The sequence below is a fragment of the Oncorhynchus masou genome, chromosome 11 (genome assembly GCF_036934945.1).
Source record: "Oncorhynchus masou masou isolate Uvic2021 chromosome 11, UVic_Omas_1.1, whole genome shotgun sequence".
Lineage (NCBI taxonomy): Eukaryota > Metazoa > Chordata > Actinopteri > Salmoniformes > Salmonidae > Oncorhynchus > Oncorhynchus masou.
Window position 1 is genome coordinate 56982924 of NC_088222.1, and position 10879 is coordinate 56993802.

The window sequence follows — 10879 nt, forward strand, 5'->3', positions numbered from 1 at the left end:
CACCCTTCTGATGGATACATTTTCATATCGATGGAATATAATCAGAACATTACAGTGCTTTCCCACTGGGCACACTAAATCATTTCAACCATGGATAATATTTGGTTGAGATGTTGATCCAAACGGGTATGGCTGCCTCGCTTCGCGTTCCGAGGAAACTTTGCAGTATTTAGTTTTTTTATGTATTATTTCTTACATTGTTACCCAAGGAAATCTTAAGTTTTATTACATACAGCCGGGAGGAACTACTGGATATAAGAGCAACGTCAACTTACCAACATTATGACCAGGAATACGACTTTCCCCAAGTGGATCTTCTGTTTGGTGCATCACCCAGGTCAATGGATCGGTTCCCAGCCGGCAACCCAAAACAACGGCGCAGCAGGAGAGGCAGACAGAGAGGTCTTCTGGTCAGGCTCCGTAGACGGGCAAATCGCGCACCGCTCCCAAGTATACTACTCGTCAATGTCCAGTCTCTTGACAACAAGGTAGATGAAATCTTAGCAAGGGTTGCCTTCCAGAGAGACATCAGAGATTGTAACGTTCTTTGTTTCACGGAAACATGGCTCACTCTGGATACGTTATCAGAAACAAACATCTCTCTGGTAAGAAGAGGGGCGGGGGTGGATGCCTTATGATTAACAAGACGTGGTGTGATCATAACATCATACAGGAACTCAATTCTTTTTGTTCATGTCAGGTTGTGTGCTACTGGTAAGAAGTCAGGTGCAGGACAGCAGAGTGATCAGGCGCACACTTTAATTGGCAGAAGTAACAACAGAAGGACGTAACTGCATCAAAAACCTCCAGCCAAATGGCAAAAGTGCAAAGCGCGACAACAGTCACAATATTGCATAAGTTAAACAATTAAACACACTCGGGTTCAACGCAGTACCCGGGGAAAAACCCGCCTTGCGCGTAACATGAAACATGTAACAAAACAATTCCAAACAAAGACATGGGGGAAACAGAGGGAATAAATATGTAGTGTGATTAGTGTGATTAAGGAATGTAAACCAGGTGTGCAGGGAAACAAGACAAAACAAATGGAACCATGACAAGTGGAGCGGCGATGGCTAGAAGACCGGTGACGTCGACCGCCGAACGCCGCCCGAACAAGGAGAGGAGCCGAACGCATTATCTACCAAGAGAATTCTCTTTGATTATAATCACAGTCGTGTATATCCGCCCCCCAAGCAGACATATCGACGGCCCTGAAATAACTTCATTGGACTCAATGTAAACTGGAAACCACATATCCTGAGGCTGTATTTATTGTAGCTGGGGATTTTAACAAGGCTCCCTACATTTTATTAGCATATCAAATGCGCGACCCGGGCTGGCAAAACCCTAGATCCTTGTTACTCTAATTTCAGCGAAGCATACAAAGCCCTCCCCCACCCTCCTTTCGGGAAAATCTGACCACGACTCTGACCACCATTTTTTTTCCCCCAGCCTATAGACTGAAAGACAGAAACTAACACAGGAAACGCTCATGCTCAGGTCTGTTCAACGCTGGTCCGACCAATCAGATTCCACGCAAGATTGCTTCGATCACATGGACTGCGATATGTTCCGCATAGCTTCGGACAATAACATTCATGAATACACTGAGTCGGTGAGCGAGTTGCTTAGCAAGTGCATCGGGGATGTTTTATCCACAGCGACTATTAAAACCTGTTTTAGTTTCTGTCTTTTCTTCCTCAACCAGAAACCGTGAATGGATGGCAGCATTCACGCCAACTGAAAGCGCGAACTGCTTTTTACTGCTTTTAATTAGGGCAAGGCGACCGGAAACCCTACCAAATACAAACAGTGTAGCTATTTCCTCCGCAATCAAACAAGCTAAGCGTCAGTATAGAGACGAAGTAGACTCGCAATTCAACGGCTCAGACACGAGAGGTATGTGGCAGGGTCTACAGTCAATCATGGACTACAAAAAGAAAACCAGCCCCGTTGCGGACCACGAAGTCTTGCTCCCAGACAAACTAAACAACTTATTTGCTCGCTTTGAGGACAATGCAGTGCCACTGACACAGCCCGCTACCCAAACCTGCGGGCTCTCCTTCACTGCAGCCAATGTGAGTAAAACATTTAAACGTGTTAACCCTTGCAAGGCTTCCCGGCCCAGATGACATCGCTAGCCGCATCCTCAGAGCATGTGCAGACCAAGGACCATATGCCTCCATCCTACCTGACACTGTACAGTGCCACTGACACGGTCCGCAACCAAAACATGCGGACTCTCTGCAGCCGGTGTGAGGAAAACATTTAAACGTGTCAACCCTCGTAAGGTTGCAGGCCCAGACGGCATCCCCAGTTGCGCCCTCAGAGCATGCGCAGACCAGCTGGCTGGTGTGTTTACGGACATATTCAATCAATCCCTATCCCAGTCTGTTGTTCCCACATGCTTCAAGAGGGCCACCATTGTTCCTGTTCCCAAGAAAGCTAAGGTAACTGAGCTAAACGACTACCTCCCCGTAGCACTCACTTCGGTCATCATGAAGTGCTTTGAGAGACTAGTCAAGGACCATATCACCTCCACCTTACCTGACACCCCAGACCCACTCCAATTTGCTTACCACCCCAATAGGTCCACAGACAACGCAATCGCAATCACACTGCCCTAACCCATCTGGACAAGAGGAATACCTAGGTAAGAATACTGTTCATCGACTACAGTTCAGCATTTAACACCATAGTACACTCCAAACTCATCATTAAACTCAAGACCCTGGGTCTCGACCCTGCCCTGTGCAACAGGGTCCTGGACTTCCTGACGGGCCGCCCCCTGGTGGTGAGGGTAGAAAACAACATCTCCACCCCACTGATCCTCAACACTGGGGCCCCACAAGGGTGTGTTCTCAGCCCTCTCCTGTACTCACTGTACACCCATGACTGCGTGGCCATGCATGCCTCCAACTCAATCATCAAGTTTGCAGACGACTACAGTGGTAGGCTTGAATACCAACAACGACGAGACAGCCTACAGGGAGGACGTGAGGGCCCTCGGAGTGTGGTGTCAGAGAAATAACCTCACACTCAATGTCAAGAAAACAAAGGATCGTGGACTTCAGGAAACAGCAGAGGGAACAGCCCCCTATCCTCATCAACGGGACAGTAGTGGATTAGGTGGTAAGTTAAGTTCCTCTGCGTACACATCACGGACAAACTGAAATGGTCCACCCACACAGACAGCGTTGTGAAGAAGGCGCAGCAGAGCCTCTTCACCCTCAGGAGGCTGAAGAAATTCGGCTTGTCACCAAAAACACTCAGATGCACAATCGAGAGCATCCTGTTGGGCTGTATCACTGCCTGGTACGGCAACTGCCCCACCCACAACTGCAAGGCTCTCCAGAGGGTAGTGAGGTCTGCACAGCACCTCACCGGGTGCAAACTACCTGCCCTCCAAGATACCTACACCACCCAATGTCACAGGAAGGCCAAAAAGATCATCAAGGACAACAACCACCCAAGCCATTGCCTGAAGTTTACAAACTATAATTTCAAGTTTGTCAAAGTTTCATATATTCAACTTCTCCGATGCATTCAGATTCAGTTTTCAAATTCAGTTACCTACATTCAGATTCAAAACCAGAGACAACATCCTGGTACTTTGACTGCCAAGAAAAGTAGACAACAGAGAGAAATGCTCACTGAGAAATGCTCACTGTTAACAGAAGCTTCTGGCAGTTTCTGAAGCCAATGTGGCATGTTTAATTTATTTTCATCCTATAAATTTGACTCTAGCGTTCAAACTGTTTTTGCTATGAACTATTATAACACCATTTCTGAAAGCTAAGACTCTGGAATATGGATGTGCCTTCTATTCCCCTCTATGATGATCACAGGACACATTAGAAGGGAGTATCACAAAAACTATTTGGCCCCCATAAGAATACAGGCCTGTCATAGCCCTTCTAAGGATAGCCTTTTTGCTTTTTTCCTATTTAATCTTGTGACTGACTGGGTTCGAACCAGGTCTCCTCCATGTCACACTACTGTTAGCCCACTTAGCTGAAGCCCATATGGAAGTCTTCAAGTCTCCAGCAAGGTTACTCATCGAACCAGATCAGTTACATTTCACCCCCCGACCTCATTCTCCGATCACGGCATCAATATAACTGGGTTCAGAATCAGGCCTACTGCACAACAACACTTTCTTTGGCAAACAGAAGCAGAATGATCTGTGCACCTCATTTACTGAGTGCAACAGAGGTGGTTTAGTGATCCATGCATGTGATGAGCAACCTTGCCTGAGGAGACGAAAACATCAGACAATCTAATGTTTTAAATGTACAAATTCAATATGTTTTATACAAGGGTTTTCTATGTTGAAATTTGATTACCATGATTTTTTATTTAACCTTTATTTAACTAGGCAAGTCAGTTAAGAACAAATTCTTATTTTACAATGACGGCCTACCCCGTCCAAATCCTCCCCTAAGCCTAGCGACGCTGGGCCAAATGTGCACCGCCCTATGGGACTCCCGATCACAGCCGGTTGTGATACAGCCCGGGATCGAACCAGGGTCTGTAGTGACCAGGGTCTGTAGTGACACCTCTAGCACTCAAGATGCAGTGCCACTTGGGAGCCAAATCCTGAGGTTTAAATTTCAACCTCAAAACAACAGTTTACGTGAATTACTATTTTCACATCCAATGTATTTTCCACGTATATTCCACATCACAATACGTTGACAAATTATTTTGAAACAACGTTGATTTAACCAGTTTGTGCCCAGTGGGTTGTTTGCTTTGTGTCTAACCTTTTTCATGTGTCAGTGTACTAGTGGGTCATCAGGACAGGGTGACATACTCAATGTATTATTGAAATCATGTGTTTCAAAGGCCCCTTAAATCTGACAAGTGGAGATGAGGCCCGTGCTCGAGCGGGAATGTCATAGCAACCTTGAAGTTCAGTGTCCACCTGAATCAAATAAAAATAAGTCTCAGCTCTCCAACAGGGCATTCCAATCCAGAAAGAATTTAGATAAATGTCTCGTTTGAAAGTGAAAAGACGTCTCAGTTTGGATCTAAAAGCGCTCTGTCAGTAAAGCTATTTTCTTTTGTCAGCCCTACAATGCAGGTGCACGGAGAGGTATGGTTTTAGCGGGATCCAAATGAAGGCCTCTGTAAAATAAATACCTTGTTACCTGGAGACATGGCCACCGAACATTGCCATTGTACTCATAAAGCCATACTCGAGCTGTCAGGGAAACTGCTGTGCAGTCAAGCAGCTCTGTCTGTTTGCCTGCAGGACAACAGTTGCCCAACACCCACTCACCCCTCCTTTCTCAGAGTGAACCGTGTTTTCGCTGGCGTACACTTCTGAGACAGACCGCCTGTGTGTGTCTCGCTCTGTGCCAAGGTAGGGGTTCCGATGTTTAGACATGCTTAGAAGATTTAGGGATCAGAGCGAGTCAAGAGACATCAAAGGCAGGAATTGGTCACATATACAGAATCAGTCAAAAGTTTGGACACCTACTCATTCCAGGGTTTTTGTTTATTTTTGCTATTTACTACATTGTAGAATAATAGTGACGACATCAAAACTATAAAATAACACATATGGAATCATGTAGTAACCAAAAAAGTGTTAAATAAACCAAATGTATTTTATATTTGAGATTCTTCAAAGTAGCCACCCTTTGCCTTGATGACAGCTTTGAACACTCTTGGCATTCTTTTTTTTGCTTACTACATGATTCCATTTGTGTTATTTCATAGTTTTGATGTCTTCACTATTTTTCTTCAATGTAGAAAATAGTACAAATAAAGAAAAACCCTTGAATGAGGAGTGTACAAACTTTTGACTGGTACTGTATATTCATATCATACAGAGTTGTGAAAGAACATTGGTTTCATCAAACCAACTAACGAAATGCTCAATTTTCAAAGAAAAAACCCCAGATCCACCAATATTTGTAGTGTTTGTCCTGAAAGGATTTCAGCATATTTCTATCTGGTAAATGTTTTTGTTTCTTCAAAATACATTAAAAAAGTGTCCCTCCTTAGCCCCCAGGAGAGTTTGTCCATAGATTGTCCATTATGTATAATTCCTCAGTGAAATGCTGAGGCATTGTAACGGTAGAAAAAACACTAATAAGTACCTTTTCCTCTGCTTGTTATCACAGGAGGCCAGCTTGTCCATCTGGCTTTACTACAGCGACAGCACCGCGTCGCCTCTGACCTTCTTCGACCCCAAGGACTACAATCTCAATGCTTCCACGCTGAACGACAAGGTGGTGTATGTATCCCAGGAGCCTCAGCAGCGCTGGCCGGTGGTGGTGGCAGAGGGCGAGGGCTCCGGGGAGATTGTGCGCATGGAGATGACCATCTGTGAGGCCTGTCAGAAGACCAAGCGCAAAAGCATCATCGCTTCGGCCCCTGTGTACGTGAAAGTCCGCTTCGGACCGGAGGAAGACTCAGAGGAGGAAATGGAGATTGAAATCGAGCCAGCCCGTGTCACCAGGCAGCCAGTGGTGGACTCCAACATCGGTGGTGGAGGCTTCGAGCCATCCAACGAGCAGCCGGCGAGCGTTCCTATCGACTACACCAACTTTCCGACCATCAGCAACCAAGAGAGGCCCACTGAGGGAGAGGAAGAGGAGGAAGACGATGACTTCATCCACGCACCCCGCAGCATGACCGACCTGGAGATCGGCATGTACGCCCTACTGGGCGTCTTCTGCCTTGCCATCCTGGTCTTCCTCATCAACTGCATCGTGTTCGTCCTCAAGTACCGCCACAAGAGAATCCCCCCCGAGGGCCAAGCCAACATGGACCATTCCCACCACTGGGTTTTTTTAGGGAACGGACAGCCCTTGAGGGCCCAGAGTGACCTTTCACCCCAGACGGTGGAGAACCCCATCAACCCCATGGAGGGGTTACAGACATGTTGCCACGGGGACCACCACAGCAGCGGCAGCTCCCAGACCAGCGTTCAAAGCCAGGTTCATGGGAGGGGCGACGGCAGCTCCGGGGGCTCCACCAAGGAGCACGGCGAGGAGGCCAGCTCGCCCACATCCAAGCGCAAGCGCGTCAAGTTCACCACCTTCACCACGCTCCCCACAGAAGACATGCCCTACAACTCTATCCCCATCGCAGATGAAGAGGACATTCAGTGGGTCTGCCAGGACATGGGCTTTCAGGACCCAGAGGAATTGCATGACTACATGCGCAGGATAAAGGAAATAGCCTGAAGGGGTGGCTGTTAAGAAGCCTTGGAGCTTTCTAAAAAATACTTTCCTTTCTATTTTTCTCTTTTTCACTTTAGTGACAACTTTTCACAAACAAAAACCATGGCCAACTACTCTTCTGTTTTTGTTTGGGGTCTTTTTTTGTTCTTTGCACAGTGCTGTTTCCCGTACACACTCACTTTTTTTTGGAAGTCGTAAAAACAATTGGAAAGTCAAAGACTGGACTAAAGGATTTTAAACGCTTGTGAAATGGCTTGGTGTGGATGTCCTTTCTACAGAGGTAGGGGAGTACACTCTCAAATGGATTTAGAAGCTTCAGTCATGAGCACTGCTTTGGAGGATGGATTTGAAGTTCTCTGTTACTGAGGGTTAGTTAGCAGACAGGAGTGTTTTTAGCGGGACGGGTTGGGTCTTGGCTCTGTGTTTGTCGGTTTATCCAAACTCCAAGTACCTTTTCCAACAAAGAGGCCTTTGATGTGCAGATTACATTTCAAAGAAACCCTTTTTGGGACGCATGGTTTTAGGCCAACATGGGACAACATGATGGACAACTAATTGTCAAAGACGCTCATTAAAAACCATGTTACGGATTTATTTTTATCTTACCAAAGTAGGGAAGCATTCGTCAATGGCAAAACCTTCTTCTTTGTTCTTGGTACAGCACATACTATGGTTTCATTCAATGTCATTACCATACATTTTACTACATTTCATACATAGTCCAAGTCAGTGCCCCACTACTATCCTGATTAAGTCTAATGCCTTAGAATGGGTTAGAGAATGGGCTTCACTGATCACTTCTGATTTCAATGCTGACACCCTATTTGCACACTTTGGGTTAAGGGGCAGCGCGGGGGGCAATTATCCAAAACGCTACAACTGGTCAAAGGTTTAGTTATATTGGAAAAGACAAGAGCTTGTACGTATATCATGAAGTAAACTTTCTCCAAAATTATTTGCATGAAAGGAGATACTGAGGCACAATCAGCAATTTTCCAAATTTATAGATGTTTAAATTTGTAAATTATTATCTAATCATTCCTAGACAATACTAAAGGACATATGTTATCATGCATTACATGCATGCCGTGCCAGACCTGCCTACTACATCCCTTCCTTCAATGTACATACCATGGCCAGCTGAGGTCCTCTTCAGCAACAACATTACATTGAACTAGTTATCAGGCAGAAAAGGGGGGGAGTGATGTGTGCTGGGAACATGTTGGCCCATCACTGTAACCATAGTGTTTCCTCTGCAGTTTTTACTATGATTTCCCACTGTACACCGAGGCCCTAACAATTACAATGAAAAAACTCTCATCCCGACAAAAGATTTTGCAGCAGAAATCATTCCCTTTCCTTTCTTTTCTTCTTCTTTTTAAATTATCGTCAACTCGTGTAATCATGCTCCCATAGAAATTAAGTTAATTCTTTAAATGTTTTGGATTTGTGTGTATGGTTTTGTATTGTTCGGTATTACTGCACTGTTGGAGCTAGAAACATAAGCATTTCGCTGCACCTGCGATAACATCTGCAAAATATGTGTATGCGACCAATAAAATTTGATTTGATTTGATTTGACACCAACTCATTTGTACGGAGTCAGAATATTTGCGTTGCCAATTTCCAATGAACCTAAACACATAATGAGAAGTACTATGTTTGGTCCAAAATATGTCAGTAATAAAGCTGCATACGAGCTGGTCATGATTGTCACCAAACGCGCCGGTACTGACACATTGTGCCATTGTTATGGGGGTGGCACCTAATAAGTTTCTCAGAATTGACTTGGTTTGATGAAATCTTGATTTTGATGTTAGGAGTTTTGGTTAGTGTACCTAAACACATTAGAATGACTGTAAATTATGAATGCAATCAGATGCCATTTGTAGGTTTGGTTGCGTAGAGGCATTGGCTAGAGTGTGACGAATTTTAAAGCGCTGAGTGGGATTCTTTTAAGGTAAGTAATGTTCTTTCGTGCTGATGATTTGCCTAGTTCTTTTCAGGAGTAATAAAAAATAAACTAAATGAAAAATGTTTCAATTTTAATTTGTAAGTCGCTCTGGATAAGAGCGTCTGCTAAATGACTTAAATGTAATGTAAATGTAATTTCTGTTAATTTATATGCTCTAAGTAGGGCTTGGATTTGCTGTGTTTTTTAAAAAATCACATGATGACCACAATGGAAGAGAAAAGGTCACCCAACCACTCAGTTATGAGTTATAAATCAATTCCAATCAGTTAATTTCTACAACAAAACATCAACCTAGATTGCTGCATTTTGTGGCTATCCTACATGCTTTTTAGTTATTTTAGAATTTTTAAGAATTTATAGGATGCCATGTGATGCATTCCAAGTGGTTTCATTGAATAATTCCACAATGTGATTAAATCTCAATTAAATCCTGTTAACATCTAAAGGTTAATGGTCTTGAAAATCAAAGACATGACTATTCAAGCTTCTGCTTCTAACCCACACAATTGCAGAGAAACGGGTTGAGGAAATGAACAGTTGGTGACAGCAGGCCTTTCTTTTTTTACCCATAGTTTTAACCCCCATTCTAACAATGGTATCTCAGGATGAATGTATTGCTATTCTACTGTACTTTGATCATCAGATGGATATGTTGTCTCTTGTATTACTGTGGTCAACCCAAATCAGTACCACTGCTTAACAACAGCGGGTTAAGTTTCTAATAGCTTTTTAACATTCTTCTTTTCTTTTATAGTTCCTGACTTTCCAAGTTGATTTTCTGCTTTCAGAGATCACTCATAGCAAATGTCTTTATTAAAAACATTTTATAGCTTCTAATAATTTGTATACGTTTCCTTCATCCATGTATATATATATATATATGCAAAATCACTTTTGTAATGTGACTTTAATGACGGTGTACATAGTTCTGTGTTCATTCTATTTCTTCTCTGAGCTGCTGCTACTTCTCACATGTGATTGAATACTTTTGAAAATGTACCCCACGTGGAGACGTGCAAACCTCACGGTTCTGGTGACTGTTGCACCACCACACTGACGATACTATGTTCATGTAAAGAACACTGTTCAATTGCCTGTGTTCCCCTGAAAAACAAAACCCTTGTATTTCCCCCATATGTCAAGGACTAAAGAAAATACAATACATAAACAATGTGTCCTTTCTACTCATCGTAACTGTCATAAAAAACTGTCGTTGGGTCACATACTGTGTATGCATTCTCATTTTCCAAACTCTAAACTGTCTTCATGTTACAAGGTAGATGCAATTATTTTAACCATACTTTAGTTATTTTTCAGGCCCTAGGAATGGCAGGATGCAGTTCCTTATCATACTCTTTATCAGAAGTAAGAAAGCCAGACCCACATACACAAACCATTTTCATTCTACCACCATTTAATTATTGTCTGGCTACCCAGACTCCTTGCTCCGGCCGAATGCTATACCTCACGGACACTTGTTTCTTTTCCTCAGTCTGGATCTGAGAACCTCCCCAACCCTTTACCGAATGAGAACACATTCTAACCGTTCTGATTGGTCCCAAAAACCGATGGGTTGGGCCAGAGCCAGAGCCAGAACACAAGTGGGTAAAAAGCAGTGTTTTGAAAATGCATAATTGGCTGTGATACCTTCATTGGTTAGAGATTATCCATTTGCTGATGCCTTTGTTTTGTACAACACCCC

The 10879-nt window shown here is 43.7% G+C and overlaps 1 protein-coding gene across 1 annotated transcript in view; it reads left to right on the plus strand.

The window, feature by feature from the left end:
- Nucleotides 1–10389, plus strand: part of LOC135548868 (transmembrane protein 132E-like) — a 360411-nt gene extending 350022 nt beyond the window's left edge. Inside the window, exon 9 of the mRNA XM_064978919.1 lies at nt 6138–10389. Within this exon, the coding sequence (XP_064834991.1) occupies nt 6138–7205 (1068 nt within the window). The 3' untranslated portion in view covers nt 7206–10389. The remainder of the gene's footprint in view (nt 1–6137) is intronic.
- The last annotated feature ends 490 nt before the right edge of the window (nt 10390–10879 follow it).